We start from the raw sequence: 24,738 nt of genomic DNA on the forward strand, positions 1-24,738 counted from the left end.
AACACCGAATTAAAACCGCGACCAGGATTAAACCCGAGAAAAACATTCGTGCTGGATTAAGCCTCTACACTCCTCCGTGCCTCCACCCCAGTGAACGGACAAGATTCTGATTCAAGATTCAACGACAAGATTCAAAGAACTGTCCATCCAAGAACTGTCCATTCAAGATTCAAAGAACTGTCCATCGACAAGGTATTTATCAACCCGCGATTCGGTTGTAAACTCTCTCTCTCCGCGGCCTAGTATCGTTAAGAACAATAATATCCCGATAGTATTTAGTATCTCTGTATAGTATTTAGTTCGACTTAATTAAAATCGTTATTTATTTGTTACTATGGAGTCCGAGTAAGTTACTTCCGCGTCTCTCTCCTCACCTCTACTCCGAATCCAAGCGCTCACACGCTACCGCTCGCGAATCTTTAGACGTAACGTCGCGATTTCTGAGTCCCCCAGAGACTCGGTGGTGTCAGATTCAGGTCTCCTGACAGGGCGCCAAAGAGGTGCCGACCCTACGGTCACATACTTGAACCAGTCAGTTTGACCAAACTGACTGGTTCAAGTATATTTTAACATAGTATATGATTTCTGTTTAAAGCTGACTTTATTTACAGCTCAGAGGAAGATTGGTAAGATCACGTTTAGAAAAAGACGATATTTTTGCAATAATAAAATACCAAAATAATAAACTACTTAATCTTCTTCCTGTGATAGGTGAAGCCTTTGAAAAAATAATTTTGACCAGACTAATGTGGTGTGCTGATAAGTTTCAGTGGCTGGACAAATATGAATTTGGTATCAGAAAGCATAAGTTAAGAAAAGATGTCATGTCATTACAGATATAACAGAAACTAGACTGAATAATAAATCATTCACTACTACAATATTTTTTGATATAAAAGGAGCTTTTGGAAACTGCTATTACTTTAACATATTTAATGAAATTTTAAATTTAGATTTTCCCAAATATCTTGTTTTTATAATTCGTAACTAAGAGAAAAAGTAATATGAATCATCACTCTTACATAATAAACTTCTTACTAATCTCGCCCTCAAGGTGGACTCTTGTCTCTCTTTTAAAAAAGTGGTTTTGAATGCACTGTTAAAATTTAAGCGTGACATATCTATAAATGTTCAAGTTTATGCGATGACCTTGTCGTCATTTGTTAACATAAGGGCATTCATATTGAGGAAAATAAATTATAACGAAACATGTTGTGTACAGTGTCTAAATGAGCCTTTGTTAATTATATCCAATTATGTACTACTAACACAAAAGTTATGCTCTTCACTAAGAAATATGAAGGTACATACCCAAATATACTAATAACCAGCCTGTAATGTGTCAAAATATCTCTACGTGAAAGCATTCAATTTTGACCATTTTCATGACTACTGGCTCATATATACAAGAAAAATCGTTTTAATACATTACGTTTTCTCAGTACTATGTAGCACCGATAATGTTATAACATGCGTACAGTGCAGAAACACGATTGTATCATAAAACTGAGAAAAAGCAATATCAGAGTATATGTGAAGAAATGTTGCAACATTTTATTTTTATCGGAATGAAAACGAGGTTAGAAATTTGAGTGGTTATTCGAGTTTTTCATGCAATTAATAGAGCCCATCGATATGCGTAAAAAATTAACGAAAAGACAAGTTGACAAAATTATTCATATTTTTTTACAAAAATAGAAGACCATACACTTCAAACAATGCCGTGATCATGCATTAGAAATGCAAACAAGCGATTCATTTCCACCTACTTGACAATTTGATTACGATTCTTCCTAATTTGCATTCGTTTGGATTAAAACGATTTTTATAAATTGCAATGTTGCAGAAAAAAAATGGGATAATCATATTTAATACTCACAAATTTGGATCATCATGTTCGAAGTGATTGTACCTAACATTGTTGCTGGGGTAAATATATTAACAAACATTAACAATAATCACGATGCAAAGTAGCATATATTGCATGTTTTATATGATGTATGTTACATTTTTGCAAGAAAACAGCTTGTCCATAAATCACAATTTAACCCGCAGATTACACAAATTTATTAGTACAAAATTAACGAAAACTTACTCTTATTACAATGTAGTAGGAAAAAGGCAAGACACCATCCATGTTATCCACATCTTTTGAAAACCGATTTAAGATTTTACCTAGAAAATTTCATAATGTTATATATAAATTAAATGACCTAATTATGTAATTTATTTTTATTTTAGTATTGTTATTGTTTAAACCGTGTACTAAGCAATATATCTGTAAGGCAAAAACAGTCTTAGATTTTTGTACGTGTAACTTTGTATAATATATTTATTTGTTGACACAAAGTATTTAACTAGAGTGTTCTTATATATACACAGTAAAAACCGTAATATATGCTTATATAAACTAAGTATGAAGTTAGACTCATATAACAATTACAATTTCTTAAATTTCAACAATTTCCTTGTTATAAAAACGTAAAATCTTTAAAAAATATTCTTCTTGAACTTTCCTTCAGTTTCAACGTCTAACATCCCTTAGTAAAATTTTACTGCAGAAAATTCATATCTCTTTTATTTTAAGTGTTTCTAAATGTTTACAAATATCTTATTATTATACTGTGTTTCTGCACATCGTAACAAAAAAACAAAAATTCTATTTTATGATATAGCATGAAAAGTGTATCCCAGCTGAAAAAAACTTATTGTTTCTTGAATGCTTTATCCTGGCGGTTTCATTATCCTGATGTTTTTCTCTTGTATTACCTTGACAGAGAAGGCACTGAAATAAGGTTTTAAAAATTTGGCATCTTATGAAGATAACTTGTAAATTATCCTTTCATTAATTAGATGCAAAGCAATGTTACATGAGTTTTTTCAAGAGGAAAATTTTATAAAGTTGTTTTCACAACACCTAAAATGTAATAACTTCGTAAATACTTGAGTTGCAGAAAAGATATTACGAAGGTTGCGGCCAAAGTTTACGAGAAGAAAACGTGTATGTCGGACGTTCTGCACCACCATCCTGTAAGCCTAGAAGTTAGACAATGGCGTTTGGAACGACGAGAATGATTCCACTGACGTTCCAACCGCCATTGTTAAACTTCTAGGCTTACAGGATGACGGTGCAGAACGTCTGACGTACACGTTTTCTACTTGAAAACTTCAGCCGCCACCTTGATAATAAACCAGCACGAGTCATTCAACTTTTCTGACAACATTACAAACTTTCATAGTGCGATTTGTTATCATATTTTATTTTAAAGCTTTTATGGTTTTAACTATTATAAAATAGCAAAAAGCTAAATTTTCAGGTAGGAATGGGTTAAATAAATAATTGTAAATGCTAATAACGAAAAAAATCGACATTATCTCCAATCTTACTAGACACACTCATGACACAATTATCTTTCACTTCTTTTCCTTTGAGCACCAAAATTTAATAGCATCAATCCGCTAATAAACAAACCTCCCTGAAAAATTTCATAAATTTTTGACAGAAACTACAGGAAATTTTAATCTTCAAACACGGTGAACAAATTCATGCTCTTCTACACACTGTTTTCGTGCATACAGAAACAACGTACAAATTTTTTCTTCTTTGCATTTTTTGACATCTCAAGGTGTCTTAAGTACAAAAATGAGGAAAATCTTGGAGGTCATATTTTGACCTGGCGTTATACTTTTCCTCTGTTACGTATAGCAGCTGCAAAAGTAATAAATACGCTATTTTTAGACTGAAAAAATGCTTTCATCTCACAACTACCACGTGACTAACATTGTACACAAGATTTTGAGGAGCTTGCAAGAGTGCTGTGTTAATGGTTGTCAAACATAATTAATGTGATTCATTAAAATATCATTGTAAAATAAATAAGTCTTTAATGTATAATATTATTTATATTCAATGCTTTTTCTTAATGTATGAACCAAGTTCTATTTTATTTCAACAAGTCTTTGCGTTTTTATTTTCAAAATGAAATTCTTGTGCTAAAAATTGTCACACCGATTTGTTGTGACAACAAATCGGTGTGACAATTTTTAGCACAAGACGTTCAAGACGCTATTCCATTGAAAGAAGTTTAATTTGTACAATTGTATACGTTTTGTATATTTCGTTGAAGTGTCATTCAGTCGTTGTGTACCAAGTATTTATTTAGTAACATTATTATGATGTTTAAAGTAATAAAATTTCAATGTGCATACGATATAATATGCTAAATGGCCAAATTTTGGTGGTTCCTGCGTTATTTCTTCCATACGTTAATTTTTGAAAGAAATAATAATTTGTTTAAAAATCAGATAGAAATTCTGATAAGCATGAGTTAGTTTTTTTATTCAAATTATTTATAGTTGGCAAAGCACAAGAAATATTAATTCATGCGTCTACTACTCCATAGTTACCCAAATAATACGTTTTCCAAATGTTAAATAGTATTATAATGCATACTCAAAAAATATAAAAATTTACTATAAAAATAGTCGTAGCGTAATGAAAATTATATTTAATAAAATAAATAATTTTACGTACCAACAGGATTGTTATCCAAAAATGATATTGGAGTGCGAGTAATACAACGGAACATATTGTTGTGCAGCTTAGATGATGCAGCAGTCAAAAATTTCAACAATAGTAAGCCAGAAAGTGTCATCGTGAGAATTACTGCACATATCAGTCCGAAGTAAATATATACGTTCAACTCTTCACTATAGTATAATTCTGTATCTTCACTATTGTTAAAATTCGTTGTTTTAAACGTAAAATTTTGGATTTTTTCTGTACTTTGTCTATACTGATATTCAAACACGAAATAACAATTAAATATTTTAAATTTTTCAATATTTATTTTACATACAAGAATACAACAAAAATATTAAAATAATTAAAATATAGTAATACCTATCCGTAGTGTTAAGATATACCTGATGGACAAATTTTAGTACATCAGCTTTAATCATGAAATGATTTCAGTGCAAATTTAAGCAATTTTCCGGTAATTTGTCATTTAATTTATAGGTGTGAACATCATTTTTTTTTCTTACCTTGCCTCTGATGCTTTTTAAAATCATGTTTAATGGAATAATTTGGCAACTATACCCACACCAACATTCTACTATTCTGTGAAAACAATGTTAGAATCTATTTCTATAAAATTTCAGAGTGGAATAAGACATTGTGTGAGTGAAAGATTTTTTTGTACTGTTCACTATCATCAGTGGAAGATTTAGCACTTGAAAGGTGCAATTTAATTTAGAAACCATTTTCTAAGTATTTTCACTACTTTACAGCATGCATTCTATGCGCACGTTTTTTTACTCTAGGCACTGGTGGTTCAAAAAAGTGAGACAGAAAAATAACATTGCAATTAATCAACATAAACCCTGGTTGTATTTAAAAGCCTACTGATGTTCAGATTGTACTAATTATGAAAACTGAAACTTATTGGTACATGAATTATTACGCTTCAGTAGGTAAAAGTGTTAAGAACAAAAAATCTAATAATCCGTGAATATAAAAAGTAATTTCTTTTCTTTTAAATTTAATTAATACTGATTTGTATTTCAAACATCTAATAATCTACAAATAATAATAATTTATTTGTAAGTTATTATAATAGATTTCACTATTGTTTGGTAACTAATGGAAGACATTTTCAACATTTGTTTTAATTAATTACAATTCACATATCAGATTTCATCTTTTGGGATTTCGGAGAATTTTTTTTTGCTTCTGCAAATTGTTACTATGTCTTTAATACTATTATTAATTTATATATATATATAATTAGACGTGTGTGTCCCTATATTTCACTTTTCAGCCAAAATTACACATCGNGTAACTTTGTACAATAAACTTATTTGTCAACACAAACTATTTAACTAGAGCGTTTTTACTGTGTATATTATATATACACAGTAAAAACCGTAATATATGCTTATAAAACGCTAAGTATGAAGTTAAACTCATATAACAATTACAATTGCTTAAATTTCAACAATTTCCTTGTTATAAAAACGTAAAATCTTTAAGAAAGATTCTTCTTCAACTTTCCTTCAGTTTCAACGTCTGACATCCCTTAGTAAGATTTTACTGCAGAAAATTGGTATCCCTTTTATTTTAAGTGTTTCTACATACCTTATTTTAAGTGTTTACAAATATCTTATTATTATACTGTGTTTTCGCACATCGTAACAAAAAAACAAAAATGCAATTTTATGATATAGCATGAAAAGTGTATCCCAGCTGAAAGAGAACCTATTGTTTCTTGAATGCTTTATCTTGACGGTTTCATTATCCTGATGTTTTTCTCTTGTATTACCTTGACAGAGAAGGTACTGAAATAAGGTTTTAAAAATTTGGCATCTTATAAAGATAATTTGTTAATTATCCTTTCATTAATTAAATGCATGACAATGTTACATGAGTTTTTTCAAGAGGAAAATTTTATAAAGTTGTTTTCACAACACCTAACATGTAATAAATACGTAAATATTTGAGTTGCACAAAAGATATTACGAAAGTTGCGGCCGATGTTTACGAGGAGAGAACGTGTATGTCGGACGTTCTGCACCACCATCCTGTAAGCCTAGAAGTTAGACAACGGCGTTTGGAACGACGAGAATGATTCCACTGATGTTCCAACCGCCATTGTTAAACTTCTAGGCTTACAGGATGGCGGTGCAGAACGTCTAACGTACACGATTTCTCCTTTAAAACTTCAGCCGCAACCTTGCTAATAAACCAGCACGAGTTATTCAACTTTTCTGACAACATTACAAATTTTTGTACTGCGATTTTTTATCATATTTTATTTTAAAGCTTTTATGTTTTTAACTATTATAAAATGGCAAAAAGCTAAATTTTCAGGTAGGAATGGGTTAAATAAATAATTGTAAATGCTAATAATGAGAAAAATCGACATTATCTCCAATCTTACTAGACACACTCATAACTCCAATTATCTTGCACTTCTTGTCCTTTGAGCACCAAAATTTAATAGCATCAATCTGCTAATAAACAAACCTCCCTGAAAAATTTCATAAATTTTTGACAGAAACAACAGGAAATTTTAATCTTCAAACACGGTGAACAAATTCATGCTCTTCTATACACTATTTTCATACATACAGAAACAACCTACAATTTTTTTTCTTTTTTGCATTTTTTGACATCTCAAGGTGTCTTAAGTACAAAAATGAGAATAATCTTGAAGGTCATATTTTGACCTGGCGTCATACTTTCCCTCTGTTACGTATAGAAACTGGAAAAGTAATAAACACGCTATTCTTAGACTAATAAAATGCTTTTATCTCACAGCTGCCACGTGACTAACATTGTACACAAAATTTTGAGGAGCTTGCAAGAGTGCTGTGTTAGTGGTGTCAAACATAATTAATGTGATTCATTAAAATAACATTGTAGAATAAATAAGTCTCTAAAGTATAATATTATTTATATTCAATGCTTTTTCTTAATGTATGAACCAAGTTCTATTTTATTTCAACAAGTCTTTGCGTTTTTATTTTCAAAATGAAATTCTTGTGCTAAAAATTGTCACACCGATTTGTTGTGACAACAAATCGGTGTGACAATTTTTAGCACAAGACGTTCAAGACGCTATTCCATTGAAAGAAGTTTAATTTGTACAATTGTATACGTTTTGTATATTTCGTTGAAGTGTCATTCAGTCGTTGTGTACCAAGTATTTATTTAGTAACATTATTATGATGTTTAAAGTAATAAAATTTCAATGTGCATACGATATAATATGCTAAATGGCCAAATTTTGGTGGTTCCTGCGTTATTTCTTCCATACGTTAATTTTTGAAAGAAATAATAATTTGTTTAAAAATCAGATAGAAATTCTGATAAGCATGAGTTAGTTTTTTTATTCAAATTATTTATAGTTGGCAAAGCACAAGAAATATTAATTCATGCGTCTACTACTCCATAGTTACCCAAATAATACGTTTTCCAAATGTTAAATAGTATTATAATGCATACTCAAAAAATATAAAAATTTACTATAAAAATAGTCGTAGCGTAATGAAAATTATATTTAATAAAATAAATAATTTTACGTACCAACAGGATTGTTATCCAAAAATGATATTGGAGTGCGAGTAATACAACGGAACATATTGTTGTGCAGCTTAGATGATGCAGCAGTCAAAAATTTCAACAATAGTAAGCCAGAAAGTGCCATCGTGAGAATTACTGCACATATCAGTCCGAAGTAAATATATACGTTCAACTCTTCACTATAGTATAATTCTGTATCTTCACTATTGTTAAAATTCGTTGTTTTAAACGTAAAATTTTGGATTTTTTCTGTACTTTGTCTATACATTCTTTTGTTACGCAACCTGAAAATCAAACACGAAATAACAATTAAATATTTTAAATTTTTCAATATTTATTTTACATGCAAGAATACAACAAAAATATTAAAATACTTAAAATATAGTAATACCTATCCGTAGTGTTAAGATATACCTGATGGACTTCAGCTTGAATCATGAAATGATTTCAGTGAAAATTTATGCGATTTTCCGGTAATTTTTCATTGAATTTATAGGTGTGAACATCATTTTTTTTTTAATTTGGCAACTACATCTACACCGACATTCTACTATTCTGTGAAAACAATGTGAGAATCTATTTGTAGAAAATTTCAGAGTGGAAAAAGATATTGTGTAAGTTAAATATTTTTGTACTGTTCACTATCAACAATGGCAGATTTAGCACTTGAGAGGCGCAATTTAATTATGAATCCATTCTCTAAATATTTTCACTACCCTACAGCATGCATTCTACACGCACGTTTCATACTCTATTAGGCACTGATGGTTCAAAAGAGTGAGAAAAAAAAATAACATTGCAATTAACCAACAAAAATTGCAACTGCCTGGCTACATTTAAAAAGCTACTGATGTTCAGATTGTACTACAGTAGAGCGTCGATTATCCGAAAGTCAATCATCCGAAAAAATTCCAGTCAGCAAATTTAAATTTTCACCAGTGCTGTGGCGCTTCAAATCTTTGGCTATGTCTTGGGCTACTCAAATATTTTACGTTTTTGATACTAAATTAACTTCTGAAGTATATATTTTTTTCTTTTTATATTTTTCAATATATTTTGTTTGTACTAAATAAAAAAAATAATTTTTAACAATACAATAGTCTTCGTTAGGCTTAACATTGGCGAAAATTCAACGCGAAGCGACATGCAACGGAGAAAAATGTCAAGACGAAATGAATTAATACAGTATATTGTTTCGTACATAATCGGTTATTCGAAATATCGATTTTTTCCCGAACAATCCTAGTTACCAATTGATTCGGATAATCGACGCTCTACTGTAATATGAAAACTGATATTAATTAGTACATAAATTATTAAGTTTCGGTGGATAAAAGTGTTAAGAACAAAAAATTTAATAATCTGTNTATATGTATATAAATGGACGTGTGTGTACCTATATTTCACTTTTTAGCCAAAACTACACATCGCACATGAATGGTGTTTGTATGTGATAGTAGTCCCAAGTCATTCGTGCACTATGGTGGTTGCGTCTCGATAGCTATTAGGGTGCGGGAGATTTGGGGTTGAAAGTGGTCGAAAGTGGAAGATTTTCTATTTCGATTTTATTTTAACTATGTTCGAACTGTTTTAAATTCGAATTAGTTCGATTATAGAACGATTGTAAACGTTCCAGAAAATTAATCAAATTGAAAATAGATCGTTTGACTGGACGTAAACAGGAGACGTCCTGTCTAGAAACGGGGGACCTAATTCTTGCATTCTGTGAAAACGGGTAAGATTAGCTATAACGTAATTATCTTAATCTTCGCTATCATTACTTTTTGCCCAGTGAAGCGGATCCTTGCAGCTAGATTCTAGATTACTCAGAAAAACAGTCTTTTATATATATAAAAAACACTATTTTACATACAAATAAAAATCCAGCGAAGTGGGTCGTTGCAGCTAGTTAGAAATAAAATTTTTGTATAAATCTGATTTCACCTTATGGAATAAGTTAAATTTGTAACCTAATAAATTTTGGTAACTGCTATGTTTCTAGTATTTTCTGCTTATATTCTTCATGTTATAAAATATATACCTATTTTATATTAGGGCAAAAAATTCGTTCATTGTCTGTAGTACTGCTACCCACGTATTTATTGACAACATAACTGTTATTCTAACGTTATTTTAATATTATTAAGTTATTACATGTACTTACATGATAACAAAACAAATGTACTATACTTTTACACTAATTAAAACACCAAACAAATTTAATTACATTGTTATTTTCTGTCAGTTTCAATCAGTACATTAGGACGCTTTATTCTGTTAAAAGTTTTATTTTATCAAACATGAGTGTACGGATGTTTGAACGCGTTCATGAAGATGTGAATGCACATGCATTTTTTCATGTAGTAGTTTGTGATGGGTACACCTTGTCTGTGGTACAGTCAGTGCATCTGGTTCGAAATATAACGGCTAGTGTTGCCACCCACAAAACATGTTATATTTGGCGTTATTCATTTTTCAATCTTATTTAGGAAATGCTGCTAAATTATTAATTATTTTTATTATGAAAAAAGTAATAATTAAATGAAATGTTTTTTTTTCATTTTTAGAGCTGCATTTTGAGGTTTCCTTGATTTATGAGGCCCTAGGCGCGTGCCTCGTGCGCCTGTGCAGAAATCCACCACTGACTATAATGATCAAGTAGTATACCAACAACAGATTATAATTTACATACTTTGGAAAAGAATCTTTAAAACATCTTCACAATAAAATCATGATTTGTTAAGAAAAAATTTTGAATACATAAAGAACTTTTCTTTTTACTGATTTAACTTTAAATTTTAATATAANAAAAAATTAGATATAATTAGATATTTGAAATACTTGTGATATTTTAATAATATGATGTGATATTAATCATTTGTATGTTGTTGAACAATTTTTGTTTTTGAAAAATTCACATATGCTATTGACTGGGTTTTAGAAGAATAGAATTAATCTCTGTTTGTTGTTGTTGTTTCATTTGATTGTATAGAATTGGTACTCCCAAAATAGTTGATAAGGCATTTTTAGGGGTTGATTCATGATGTTTTATTAAAAATTATTAATCTAATGGAATATGTATATAACAGTTCAAGATGCAAATTTGCATTCTTATGTAAGTAGATCCTTTTTATGAGAATGGTGTTTAGATAGATTAATACTGGTTTAGCAAATTTATATATATATATAATCCATCATTATTGTCCCTATATTTCACTTTTCAGCCAAAATTACACATCGCACGTGAATAGTGTTTGTATGTGGTCGTAGCCCCAAGTCTCCATTCGTGCACTATGGTGGTTGCGTGTCGATAGCTATAAGGGTGCGGGAGATATGGGGGCTTAAAGTGGTTGAATTCAAAGATTTTCTATTTCGATTTTTAAAATGTTCGAACCGTTTTAAAATCGAATTTTATTCAAATTCGAATTTGAATTAAAATTCGAATTGGTTCGATTATAGAACGATTGTAAACGTTCCAAAAAATTGATCAAATTGAAATAAGTTCGTTTGACTGGAAGTAATAATTTCCTACTTAGTCTAGAAATGGGGAAACTAATTATTGCATTCTATGAAAACGGGTAAGATTGGCTATAATGTAATTATCTTAATCTTCACTATTGTTACTTTTTGTCCAGCAGAGCGGGTCCTTGCAGCTAGTTAGAAATAAAAGTTGTGTATAAATCTGACGTCACCTTATGGAATAAGTTAAATTCGTAACCTAATAAATTTTGGCAACTGCTATGTTTCTTGTATTTTCTGCTTATATTCTTCATGTTCTAAAATATATACTTATTTCATATTAAGGCAAAAAATTCGTTCCTTGTCTGTAGTACTGGTACCCAAGTATTTATTGACAACATTACTGCTATTCTAACGTTATTCAATTACACAGTTATTTTCTGTCAAACAGTATCAATATGTACAGTACACTAGGACTCTTTATTCTGTTATAAGTCTTATTCTATCAAACATGTGTGTATGGATGTTTAAACGCGCTCGTAAAGATGTGAATGCGCATGCATTTCTTCATGTAGTAGTTTGTGATCGGTACACCTTGTCTGTGGTACTCTCAGTGCATCCCGTTCGAAATATAACAGCAAGGGTTGCCACCCACAAAACATGTTATATCTGGTGTTATTTATTTTACAAACTTATGTAGGAAATGCTGCTAAATTTTTACAGTCGACCCCCCTATAACACGGTAGATACGTTCCGTTCTTTATGAATTGATTTCTTATGAGTCCTTGCCAATCCCAGCACAACACGTGTGAAGTTTACGGCCTACGGCTGTTTGAAAGGTTTTCTTCCATAAAATTAATCGATTCTAGACTAATTCGACTCAACATTTCCAAAATATGTATAATTTTTTGGTAATAATCCGTATAAACTACACTATAAACAAAAAATTGTAGGATTACTTATTCAGTGTGCATCGTTCGACATCGCCATTGCTCAAGCTTGTTTTCGTCGCGGAGCAATGCACCAAAACGCGGCCGCGATTTCTGATAAGTTATTTTTCTGCGGAAACTTCGTTGAACTTTGGAGACATCATTAATATAAATAATTTTTATGTCCGTTGAATAAGAAATGTTTCTTTCACAAGAAATGTTTAAAAGTACAGTATTGTATTAGACTTACGGTACCTAATTTACATACTGTACAGACGATAGTAAACAATTTACTCGCCTAAACTCTTTGTAGCGTGGCGCTGGACGGCGGAAAGTATATATATAATTATAATAAAGTTTTATGGCCGTTGAATAAGAAATGTTTCTTTCACAAGAAATGTATAAAATTACAGTACTGTATTAGACTGGCGGTACCTAATTTACATACTGTACAGACGATAGTAAACAATTTAATCGCCTGAACACTCCGTAGAGTGGCGCTGGACGGCGGAAAGTATATATATATATATAATTATAATAAAGTTAAAATAAATTAAGTTAATATATAATTATACATACAGTACCTAATTTATATATAATTTATATATAATACTGTACAGACGATAGTAAACTCAATTTACCCGCCTAAATTCTCCGTAGCGTGGCGCTGGACGGCGGAAAGTAGTTCGGCTGCCNTTTTCTACCAGGTTTGTACGGATACCGTCGCAATTTTTTCGCAGTCTTATAGGAATCGTAATTATAGGAACCGTGTTATAGGGGTCTACTGTAATTATTTTTATTATGAACGAAGTAATAATTAAATGAAATTTTTTTTTCATTTTCAGGGCTGCATTTTGAGGTTTCCTTGATTTATGATGCCCTAGGCGCGTGCCTCCTGCGCCTGTGCAGAAATCCACAACTGACAATGATCAAGTAGTAAACCAACAACAGATCATTATTTACATACTTTGGAAAGGAATCTTTAAAACATCTTCACAATAAAATCATGATTTGTTAAGAAAAGATTTTGAATACATAAAAAACTTTTCTTTTTACTGATTTAACTTTTAATTTTAATACAAAAATAATGTTATCTTCTTTATATTTATATGATGGATAAATATCTTTTAATTATTCATAATAATTTATTGTATGTTCTTTGGTACCACGCATAAAGTTGCTATTGAGAACTTATCACACAAGAGCACTTTTCTTGATAGAAAACATAAATTTTTATTATTTACAAAGGATTTCCATTTCAGGCTTTACACTTTTCTTAAGCCGTTTCGAGGTAGAATAGTAAAACTTTATAAGAAATTACAAAGTATATTTAATGATTCTTTATATTTAACTAATTTCAACTCACAAAAATTTCAAAAGGACTTACCTGAAGATATAATTAAAGTGACAACTGGAATAACTAATTAATAAAAACATGGGGTAAAAAAGTAAAACTAAAATAAATTTTTATTTCAATGCATATATTACTAATAGTATACTTTTTGAACATATTGAAATTATTAAAATAAACGAAATTATTCGAATGAATTTAAAACTGTCATCGTCATAAATGACATCTAGAAACCGTTACTACCAAAATAAGTACAATGTGTTTTTGCTCTTTTCTTTTCATCCTCTTTTACTTCAGTGTACCGTATAACGTATTAGATATTCTAATAAAGCATTTTCACGTTGTTTTTAAACAGTTTTCATAGGTTTTTTTTTCATTTTCTTTTTGAAACCGTGTCCTGTTTTATATTCGTGGCGTTGTGTTGTATGTGTGGCGTATTATATTTCAAAAAGAAAATCAACAAATCTACAGAAACTAGAAATGGCAACTCTCATCAAACAAAAATGCAAAGAAGCCAACACCAAAATCACAGAAAGGAAGAGAAAATACAAGTTGACTGAAGAGGGGCAAAGCCCGAAACGAGTACAAAACAATGTACCGAATCCACTCAACTAATAAAGGAATTTGATGGAAAATTTGCCATGTGTCTTTGGAATAAAACACAATACTAGTGTTTACTACGCCACAAAGTTTTCATAGGTTTTAAAGTTTTCATGTTTTCACTACCTTTATTAGTCACTCTTTGTATGTTTTAACCAAAATATTTTTCGATTTTTACAATTATTTATTTTATTATTATTTTATTATATTTATTTGTATGCCTATTCTTAACTTAATTTTAGTTTACTTATTATGTCACACTTTTTAGTAATTGGTTATTCTAGTTGTCATTTAGTTATATTTTAAAAAAAATTCAGTTTTAAACTTTTGTGACTTATGTATATATTACATATAAATGGTTATTAAATACATTTTGTAATTTATTGTATTGTTATACCGTTACATTATACGTAATAAAATAAGGACTGAAAAGTGGGATAAAGCTCAAAATGCATATCAGTTATAAATTATTAAAAAAAAATCTACTTTTTCCATCAAAAAAGTTGTTCTTGTGTGAATTAGAATTTTATGATTAGTTCCAATGAACATACAATATAATGTTGCTTTCAACAAACAACTTTAGTATTGATTCCAAAAAATATTTCATTTAAAATTCCGATCACATAATAAACTCGCATTTATCATAAAAATTGCATACCATATGAAAAGCCAATAGTCGCTGGCACTTAAAACGCATTGTGATACAACTATCAACAGTAATAAAAAGATCTTGAAAGAGAAACCTGCTCCTGCATTCATATACTCTTTATACACTGATGTTCCTACTTTTTCATTTTCTTCATCATCATGTGGTATTTTCTTATTTTCATTTTCCTACAGAAAATTTTGTAAAAAATTATACAAATTATTTTTTGGATTATGCCTGAATTCATAACAATATTCGAATAAATTCGAATAATTTTCGAAATAATGAATTGTACGATTTAATTTTTAAATAAAATTGTAAGTTAGATGTGTTATTCTTAATTGAGAATATTCTTTTTCTTCTAGTTATGTAATTACATATTTTATTTGTTTCTTGTTAGATAAATTTGAAAGTATTATTGGTAATTACATACTGATGATAAAGATGTATACTTGATGCACTAACTTAAAATAAATAAATTCAATTTGTAAAGTTATAAATTCTTCAGAAGCTGTAAACTTTTATTGAACTTATAAAAACTTCTTATTAAAAAATTTTTCATATAACGAAAATTAATGAGTATTATTAGGGATGTCCTTCAGGGAAACCCTAAATAAAGTATGGTATGAAAACAGTATGGAAACAGTATGAAAAAATGCATATTTAAAAAAAATTTATGAAAAAAAAATCGAGGGGAACGAAGTTGAACGAAGAGACTTCTCATGACTTTGTCTATGGACGTGAACAATATGACCATGCCCACATCCACTGAGCAGTAACAATTCAATTTTTTTTTCTTTCCACAAAGTCATACTTAACTTGTGAAGGGAAAAATTATAGTTTATGACATTTCATATATGTCCAGTCTTTAGGGAGTTCCTGTATTTATTAGTTAACAGTTTAAATGATGGCTCTGGCCATTTAATGTATGATTTTAATATATATGGTTTGATATACGTATTACACAATTAAATATTTTATAATGTGGTAGTATAAACTTATATTTAAAATCGCATAACTATGCTTTAATAAGGAATGAAGTATGTACAGGTAACCCCTTATAACATGGCACTTCTATAGCACGGATTCACTCTGACACAGTTCGAGAATTAAGTAAAACCCTCGTACAACATAAAATGTAATAAATTTTTACATACGTAAGTACTAATAGTTCACAAAAATTATTATTTTCGTAAACTATTAGTACATAAGTATGTAAATTTTCTTTTCTCGCCTTCTGTCCATACAAATGGTCCTTCTCGAAACTTGTATCAATGTTGCCAGATCTCAACACTTCTACTTCTGATGTTGCAAGTTGTTTTTCCTTTATTGCATAAGTGCTTAGCACTATATAAGGAAATTTATAAAGATTTTTTAACCAGAAGCAAGCAATCTAAAATTACATAATTTTTGCAAAAGGTAAAGCATGGATCTGAAGATAATGCAGAAAAATGCTCAGAGGATAAGGATAACTTGCCAAAAAGAAAACGCTCTCGGTTAATAGTGCTTTTAGCGATGACGAAGAAAACATTGTTCAACTTACACCTTTTAAAACCGAACCCGAGATAACTCGAGCATGTACCACAGCGTTACATAAAACTTGGTCGTTACGGCCCTCCGAAAAAATTTTATTTTTGGAAGAATATTTGGATGTTTTTTAAGTCTCCAAATTTTTGAAAAATTTTTTTCCGCGCGAAAAAATTTTATGGCGATTTTAATCTACGTTTAATTGTTTTTAATGGGATTTTTTTTAATCAAATTTCATTCATCGTTCTAAAGTTGCAGTGCACGTATTTTACTTCGGTAAAGATATTTAAAGCTAGTTTCTGATGACAAAAACGACCTCCAATAGTTTTTTAGTTTTTTTAATTAATAGATATTAATATATATGCGTTTATTTAAGTCGGGGGGTCGGAAATCGCAATTAAAATTTTAATTTTTAAAAAATATTTAAAAATATAGGTCTAGCTAGTGTTCACCCTACTTTAAACCCTTTGTTCCTCCGAGACGTCTATGAGAATGTTCCGGGAAGTCCAAAACAAGCTGTGTTCAAGATCATCCAGCTGTATACGCAATGACTCATCAGTGTGAGATTTTGCAGAAAGGCAAAACAATGGAAAATAAAGTTTAAAGCTTTTTCTTCAAAATTAACGCATTTCTTTCGTTTTTTTCAGTTTTAAGCACTTTTTATGTGTAATTACATTTGTAATTACATTAATAGGTATCACTTAAAAAAATTTTAATAAAAATATTTATCTTAATTATGATAATATAATAGTGTGTTTTTTTAACTTTTGGATCCTAACCCTTCTTTTCGTAGTTCTTTGTTTCGTATAACACGGATTCGCGTAACGCAGCAATTTTTTGGAACGTAACTGCCCTATTATACAGGAGTTACCTGTATTGAAAATAAGGAATGAAAACTGCCCCCTCTTATTTAAGCTACTCTGAAAAATTATTCATTCAAATAAGTATTTAATATATAAATATTTCTTACCACATTAACACTGTTAATATCTTTAATATCATCAGTAATAGTTTCAGTGCTTTCAATCCTTTCATCATCATTGAAAAGTANGTAATATAACACCCGACGTTATTAAATCAACCGTAGGGAAGTTTAAACAAACAGAACGTGCAAATTTGAAAATTTAATAAATCCCCCCTTTAAAACTTCCTTAATTATACAGTTTTAATACTTAATTAAAAATATAAATGCTAAGACGGCCGTAACGATTTTTGATTTTATATATATATATATATATATATATACTGTATAAAGGAGAATTCACGTTTGAATCATATTTAAATGAGAATCTACATTTGAAGTACAAAATAATCTATAAACCTTGGGGTTTGTACTTATTGTTTCCCCGGTTAACGTAGGCTTCCCTGCCAGTATATATATACCGGCAGAGAAACCGATGACATATATATGTTAGACTCAAAGACCGTAATCGCTCATTGAGCGAAAAATGACCACAACGCGTTGTGGTCATTTCAAAACGGCCAGGAAGCGAAATTCGTGTCGTGGCTACATGATGTTTGACAGCTACGCATTGTTGTGATTAAGAAAAGCCATAATGCGTTTTGAACTTCAGCTGATGCAACCATGATGCAAAGGATAAGTTGTAACTTCTCAACAAGCGCATTACAGACACTTATTGAGTTTTTATTGTGTTTATTTTTGACTTGTGCTGCCGTTTCTAGGGTAATTACCCTTTTCTAGAGTAATTTCGACATCTCAGAATTATGGCTGACAATAATTCACAGTAGTGGTCAGTAGGACTGCGATTTATTCAGAATAAAACGAACCATGCTCTCCGTTCGGCGATTAAGACAAATCCGTACGAAGCTATGTCTGGATTGCCATAAAAAGTCAGACTTGCAAATTTATCTATTACTATTGATATACAGTAAAACCTCGATTATCCGCCCCCCGATCAACCGACCCCTCGGTTAACCGACCGTCCTAGTTGGCAAATTTCAAATGTCCGCTAGTGATGTGGCGCTACAATATTTGGCTATGTCTTGGCTACTTTAATATTATTTTTACGTGTTTTAGCTGGCAACACTCATTCGACCATGAAAGGGAGCCAGTATTTAAACAAAGCTTAATTTTCTAATTTTTAACGATACAATAGCCACGATTATTATTTTAAAAAATTTTTGTTAGGCTTAACATCGATGAAAATTCAACGCAAAATAGGTTAATAGCGATATACTAATATACTAATATACTAATTACATGGGATATAATAATATACTACATTAATAATGGATTTTTTCATACTTTTCGGTTATCCGACTTTTCAATTATCCGACTAAACCCAGTCCCCAATTAGGGCAGATAATCGAGGTTCTACTGTATATGCTTTCGCAGAAAGTGAAAAAGAATTACAAAAACGACTTCTTTCTATCTCCAAAAATGATAATCAATAAAACCAGAACAACATAGATGATGGTAAATAGTTAAACGAAGTTAAGATTTAAATTTCAGAAAAATTTGTGTTATTTGTGGAAATAAAACCTCGGGAGCTTACAAGTGTTCAGTGTCATGAATATGTTCACGTTATTTGCGGAGAAAGCAATGAAAATGAGGGATTTCGTGCAGATGTTACTTTCAACCTCTGTTTAAAAAATAAGCATCAATGCTGAGAGAGAATATGGTAAATCAAACCTCGAAAAACAGTTACATAAAATGATTTTACTAACCAACTCAAAATTTTCTGCAGTTGAAATTGGTTCGAATGTTTTAGTTAGGGTGCCTGATGTTGATAGGGGACGTGCAGCACCCAGAAATGTTTTAGTTGTTGTTACGAGCATTAATCCATCAGATCTCTATCAGTTAGGAAACAACGACGGTCTTCTTGATCGACATTATGCTCGTAATGAATTTACAATTTCTGAGAATAACTATATTAACATTCAAGATGTAACCTCAAGTTCATTAACACTTCGCTCAGCATCCACGTTAATATCTGAAAGTAAGCAAAAGTTTATCGCTGTAAAAGATACTGTATTGATAAATAATGCAAATTTCACTCAAAGAACATAAGCTGCAACTCGATATGTCATGGTAATAGTTCTTGTAAAAATAAATAACTCTGAAACATTCTTGATTCACATAAAAAAAGACTAATTTTACTAATAACAGTTCCTGACAAAGTAATTATTTTTATTAAATTAGTTGTTATAAAACGTTGACGAATCGAGCACATCGCAAAAGATTTACATAAATAATTGCATGTTGTTTGAAAGTAACCAAGTAACCTAAACTAACCAGAACGCGTAGTAGTAAAAAATCGTGAAAGCCATGACACGAATTTCGCTTTGTGGTCGTTTTGAATTAGCCACAACGCGCTTGGTCGGTTTTGTTTTCGCTTTGTCGATTGGGTCTTTGAGCCTATCATATACATGTATACACGTAAAAATGTATATAAACAAATTTTTAGCTAATAAATTAAATAGTGCCAACGTATTTTTAAGAAATTTACGAGTAACATATAACCAATCTAATATATAATCGAGACAGGTTGATGATAATAATAATAATAAGCGCAGAGCCCAAACGGTTAGGAGTTGAAAGTTGAAATTTGGTACACAGTTAGGGTATGTCACGAAAACGCACAATAAGAAGAGATTTTTCGAAATTTTCCCCCGGGGGGAGAGAGACAGGATTAAAACTTCTATATACATTATGGATACGAGCCCAAACGGTTAGGAGTTGAAAGTTGAAATTTGGTACACAGTTAGGGTACGTTAGGAGAACGCACACTAAGAAGGGATTTTTCGAAATTCCTCCCCACGGGGGAGAGGGACAGGATTAAGGCTTAACACTTCCATCAACAATGGAAGTGTTAAGTAACAATGGAAGTGCTAAGTAACAATGGAAGTGTTAAGTAAAAATGGAAGTGTCAACAACGGAAATGCTACGTAACAATGGAATTGTTAAGAGAAAGCGACGTGAAAAACGCAGATGCAGTTTTTTTTCGTTTTTGCGAGAAATCGAACATATTTTCAGACCCATCTAAAAATTCTCTAATTAGTGTGGAAACAAGGGGACCCAATTCTTGCATTCTGTGAAAACGGGTAAGGTTTACTGTAACGTAATAATCTTTTTCTTAGTTATCGTTACTTTTGCCCGAGCAATGCCGGACCCACCTGCTAGTTACAAATATATTTGCAAATGCATTCTTTTAAGTGCTGATACTATTCATATTTATTATTCGCTGTCATAAACAAGAAAATATCACGGTTTAATCTCCCCAATGTCTAAGAACATAAAACTCTCTATACAATAGTATTGATAGTTTGTCCTTTAAAACATACTTGTTCAAGTAGTTGTCCACATTTTCATCTTAAATCTAACAATGGAATAAAGCTCATTTTCTCAAAATCTGTCTATCCGAAGCAATTTTTTTGTTGGCAGATAGCCTATATATTAAATAACATTTATTGCTAATCATCTCCATATTCATATGTTATTTTAACAATTCAAAAAAAAATTCATGAGTTCTGTTATTGTGAAACATAAAACGTTTTAACGTATTGTTAAAAAGAAGATAATATCATTTAAATTTGAATCATAATTAACAAATAAAACTAGTTAATACAGTATATATATCTACCTTATTTAACACTAAAATTTTACTTGCAGGGTTTAAAAACTGTACTTGATGTGTAACTAAAATGCAAATCTTATCTTTTAAATGCTCCATTATACATCTGAAATAAAAGAAAAGTTAAAATATATTTAAATATTTCACAAATAACACTTAAATATTTACTTTTCGAATATATGTTTTGCCACTGGAACATCAACCGCACTTAGTGGATCATCAAGAAGGAATATATCAGCATCGAGATATAGTGCTCTACAAAGAATAAAAATATAACATAAGGATAAAATAAATATACAAAAAAATGCAACAAAAATTGTTCAAGCATAAGAATTAAACCTATATTAAATTTTACAGATTGTAATCTTTTTGCACAGTTAATTTTATACCAGTTTTCATTCCACTCCTATCTGAAGTTGTTTCATTATTAGAAACTAGCAGATAAGCCCGGCGTTGCTCGGGCAAAAGTAACGATAACTAAGATAAAGATTATTATGTTACAGTCAACCTTACCCGTTTTCACAGAATGCAAGAATTGGGTCCCCTTGTTTCCAGACTACTGTAGAACCCCTCTAGTCCGCCCTCGGCTAGTCCGTCACTCCGGTTTCCCGCAAAAACGAAAAAAACTGCATCTGCGTCTTGCATGTCNCATTCATATATTCTTTATACACTGATGTTCCTACTTTTTCATTTTCTTCATCATCATGTGGTATTTTCTTATTTTCATTTTCCTACAGAAAATTTTGTAAAAAATTATACAAATTATTTTTTGGATTATGCCTGAATTCATAACAATATTCGAATAAATTCGAATAATTTTCGAAATAATGAATTGTACGATTTAATTTTTAAATAAAATTGTAAGTTAGATGTGTTATTCTTAATTGAGAATATTCTTTTTCTTCTAGTTATGTAATTACATATTTTATTTGTTTCTTGTTAGATAAATTTGAAAGTATTATTGGTAATTACATACTGATGATAAAGATGTATACTTGATGCACTAACTTAAAATAAATAAATTCAATTTGTAAAGTTATAAATTCTTCAGAAGCTGTAAACTTTTATTGAACTTATAAAAACTTCTTATTAAAAAATTTTTCATATAACGAAAATTAATGAGTATTATTAGGGATGTCCTTCAGGGAAACCCTAAATAAAGTATGGTATGAAAACAGTATGGAAACAGTATGAAAAAATGCATATTTAAAAATAATTTATGAAAAAGAAATCGAGGGGACTAAGATCAGTTGAACGAAGAGACTTCTCATGACTTTGTCTATGAACGTGAACAATATGACCATGCCCACATCCACTGAGCAGTAACAGTTCAATTTTTTTTTCTTTCCACAAAGTCATACTTAACTTGTGAAGGGAAAAATTATAGTTTATGACATTTCATATATGTCCAGTCTTTAGGGAGTTCCTGTATTTATTAGTTAACAGTTTAAATGATGGCTCTGGCCATTTAATGTATGATTTTAATATATATGGTTTGATATACGTATTACACAATTAAATATTTTATAATGTGGTAGTATAAACTTATATTTAAAATCGCATAACTATGCTTTAATAAGGAATGAAGTATGTACAGGTAACCCCTTATAACATGGCACTTCTATAGCACGGATTCACTCTGACACAGTTCGAGAATTAAGTAAAACCCTCGTACAACATAAAATGTAATAAATTTTTACATACGTAAGTACTAATAGTTCACAAAAATTATTATTTTCGTAAACTATTAGTACATAAGTATGTAAATTTTCTTTTCTCGCCTTCTGTCCATACAAATGGTCCTTCTCGAAACTTGTATCAATGTTGCCAGATCTCAACACTTCTACTTCTGATGTTGCAAGTTGTTTTTCCTTTATTGCATAAGTGCTTAGCACTATATAAGGAAATTTATAAAGATTTTTTAACCAGAAGCAAGCAATCTAAAATTACATAATTTTTGCAAAAGGTAAAGCATGGATCTGAAGATAATGCAGAAAAATGCTCAGAGGATAAGGGGATCTGAAGATAATGCAGAAAAATGCTCAGAGGATAAGGATAACTTGCCAAAAAGAAAACGCTCTCGGTTAATAGTGCTTTTAGCGATGACGAAGAAAACATTGTTCAACTTACACCTTTTAAAACCGAACCCGAGATAACTCGAGCATGTATCACAGCGTTACATAAAACTTGGTCGTTACGGCCCTCCGAAAAAATGTTATTTTTGGAAGAATATTTGGATGTTTTTTAAGTCTCCAAATTTTTGAAAAATTTTTTTCCGCGCGAAAAAATTTTATGGCGATTTTAATCTACGTTTAATTGTTTTTAATGGGATTTTTTTTAATCAAATTTCATTCATCGTTCTAAAGTTGCAGTGCACGTATTTTACTTCGGTAAAGATATTTAAAGCTAGTTTCTGATGACAAAAACGACCTCCAATAGTTTTTTAGTTTTTTTAATTAATAGATATTAATATATATGCGTTTATTTAAGTCGGGGGGTCGGAAATCGCAATTAAAATTTTAATTTTTAAAAAATATTTAAAAATATAGGTCTAGCTAGTGTTCACCCTACTTTAAACCCTTTGTTCCTCCGAGACGTCTATGAGAATGTTCCGGGAAGTCCAAAACAAGCTGTGTTCAAGATCATCCAGCTGTATACGCAATGACTCATCAGTGTGAGATTTTGCAGAAAGGCAAAACAATGGAAAATAAAGTTTAAAGCTTTTTCTTCAAAATTAACGCATTTCTTTCGTTTTTTTCAGTTTTAAGCACTTTTTATGTGTAATTACATTTGTAATTACATTAATAGGTATCACTTAAAAAAATTTTAATAAAAATATTTATCTTAATTATGATAATATAATAGTGTGTTTTTTTAACTTTTGGATCCTAACCCTTCTTTTCGTAGTTCTTTGTTTCGTATAACACGGATTCGCGTAACGCAGCAATTTTTTGGAACGTAACTGCCCTATTATACAGGAGTTACCTGTATTGAAAATAAGGAATGAAAACTGCCCCCTCTTATTTAAGCTACTCTGAAAAATTATTCATTCAAATAAGTATTTAATATATAAATATTTCTTACCACATTAACACTGTTAATATCTTTAATATCATCAGTAATAGTTTCAGTGCTTTCAATCCTTTCATCATCATTGAAAAGTGCAGTCTCTAATTCCATCCTATTTTCAGTGATTTCTTTCTCTGGTAATATTTCTGTAAGCATTTCTAAACTTTCCATTTTATTGTAATTGCCAATAAACTCGCATGTTCCCTGAAATAAATTAATAATATATCCGAATATAATTGCTTCTATGTTTTCATACAGTATATATATATATAACATATACAGTATACAGTGTATATATATATATATATATATAAGATGGTTTGTCAGTTTTATATAGATATCAATTTTTATGGCTTTATATTATATAGTATGAATAGTGTAATCTGTTTGGAATGAGATGATTTAAAAATGCTTTGGGGTCCACCAGTGGCCAAGTGATCTTCGTTCCCTGAACACTGGGAGTTTGGTCATGGGTT

General features: G+C 30.4%; 1 protein-coding gene across 1 annotated transcript in view; it reads right to left on the reverse strand.

The window, feature by feature from the left end:
- Positions 1-24,738, reverse strand: part of LOC111640312 (multidrug resistance-associated protein 4-like) — a 92,167-nt gene that overhangs the window by 33,823 nt on the left and 33,606 nt on the right. Inside the window, exons 15-21 of the mRNA XM_023386321.1 lie at positions 24,278-24,466; positions 21,821-21,924; positions 21,362-21,448; positions 21,203-21,299; positions 15,084-15,259; positions 8,090-8,370; positions 6,324-6,339 (exon numbers count right to left, since the gene is read on the reverse strand). Of these exons, the coding sequence (XP_023242089.1) occupies positions 6,324-6,339; positions 8,090-8,370; positions 15,084-15,259; positions 21,203-21,299; positions 21,362-21,448; positions 21,821-21,924; positions 24,278-24,466 (950 nt within the window). The remainder of the gene's footprint in view (positions 1-6,323; positions 6,340-8,089; positions 8,371-15,083; positions 15,260-21,202; positions 21,300-21,361; positions 21,449-21,820; positions 21,925-24,277; positions 24,467-24,738) is intronic.

Source organism: Centruroides sculpturatus, unplaced genomic scaffold (genome assembly GCF_000671375.1).
Source record: "Centruroides sculpturatus isolate CEXI.00-Female unplaced genomic scaffold, Cexi_2.0 scaffold1340, whole genome shotgun sequence".
Lineage (NCBI taxonomy): Eukaryota > Metazoa > Arthropoda > Arachnida > Scorpiones > Buthidae > Centruroides > Centruroides sculpturatus.